Source organism: Aplysia californica, unplaced genomic scaffold (assembly GCF_000002075.1).
Source record: "Aplysia californica isolate F4 #8 unplaced genomic scaffold, AplCal3.0 scaffold00857, whole genome shotgun sequence".
Classification (NCBI taxonomy): Eukaryota; Metazoa; Mollusca; class Gastropoda; order Aplysiida; family Aplysiidae; genus Aplysia; species Aplysia californica.
This window is the reverse complement of record NW_004798127.1, coordinates 294,249-295,566: the sequence shown is the minus strand read 5'-3', so window position 1 is coordinate 295,566 and position 1,318 is coordinate 294,249. Positions and strand designations below refer to the sequence as shown.

The following is a 1,318-nucleotide window of genomic DNA, read 5'->3' as shown; positions in this document are numbered from 1 at the left end:
ACAACAGACGTCGGTTCATATTCTCTGCCTAGTATACCAAAATATTCAATGGGGAAGAGGGGAATGGGGGCTTTTGGTCTCGTTACTTTAAGTACCGGATACCGTGTCAGTAAACATCTATTTAAATTATGAATACGTACATGACATGTACTGTGACTGGTGTTTCAACAGTCTGACACGGAATAATACAAAAACCAAAACAATACAAAACACACAAAAATCAAGAATCTGAAAAATATGCGTCCAACAGCATGCCTACTCTTTTAAGCCCAGAAAGAATATTTGAATTCATGTATTGTGCTATTATCTTTTTATCATTATTTTTTTTTCAATTTGTATCATTAATATAATTATTCTCCCAGAAAGAAGCCATGGCCATGATGAAACAAATCGTCCACTGGGTGAGAGTGGACAACTCTGGCCTCGGCATACCACTGGTCCCTCCAAAAGCCACGTCATCACTGGGCGTTCCCATGATGCTCCTCTGCCTGATCGACCAGATGGAGACGATGGACCCCGCCCATGGCGCCAACTTCAACGACCTGGCAGACTGGTGCATCGCGCGTGTGCTCAAGCACGTGCAGAGAAACGGGACTGTGGTGTTAGAAACTGTGAGCGAGGACGGGGAGGAGGTTGGTGGGAGCGCTGGACGACTCATGAACCCAGGTATTCTTGAATTAAACATGGTCAGAGTTATTACAAAAGCATTTTATATTATTGATTAATATGTTAACAGATTAATGGTTGGTTGTCAAATTAATGAATCAACTGATCCATTAATTGGTTAATTATACACAAAAAAAGACAAACAAACAAACAAACGAAGCAGTTAAAAAAAATATTTTCATACAACAATTTCCAGACACGCGATAGGCTATGACCAATACATTACTATAATATCTCCAGGCCACGTCATAGAGGCTGGCTGGTTCTTGCTGGAAAGAGCTGGAAAGAGCGGGAATGAGGAGCTGCAGAAGACGGCATTGGAGACTTTTATGCTGGAGGCCTTCCATAGAGGCTGGGACACTGAGCATGGGGGTATCTTGTACTTTGTCGATGTCGATGGAAGACCGCCGGCACAGCTGGAGTGGGATATGAAGGTTTGTTAATATGTTTGTTTGTTTGTTTGTTTGTTTGTTGTTTTTGGTCTTTTTGACTGTTTTTGTTGTTGTTGTGGGGGTTTTTTGGTTGTTTTTTTTAGGGGAGGGAGGTGTTTGAGTGTGCTTAAATTTAAAGGGAGGAGGGTATTCCGTCTTTGAGTATATATTGGGGTGGTGGGTGGATGGATTCGCGAGGGTGTCTATATATATATCTATCT

At 41.8% G+C, this 1,318-nt stretch overlaps 1 protein-coding gene across 1 annotated transcript in view; it reads left to right on the top strand.

Annotated features, from left to right (window-relative positions):
* Positions 1–362: 362 nt before the first annotated feature.
* The window catches only part of LOC101859443 (N-acylglucosamine 2-epimerase), a gene marked incomplete at its 5' end in the record, with an annotated part of 3,662 nt that continues 2,706 nt past the window's right edge, over positions 363–1,318 (top strand). Inside the window, 2 exon segments of the mRNA XM_005110150.3 lie at positions 363–666; positions 907–1,100. Of these exon segments, the coding sequence (XP_005110207.2) occupies positions 363–666; positions 907–1,100 (498 nt within the window).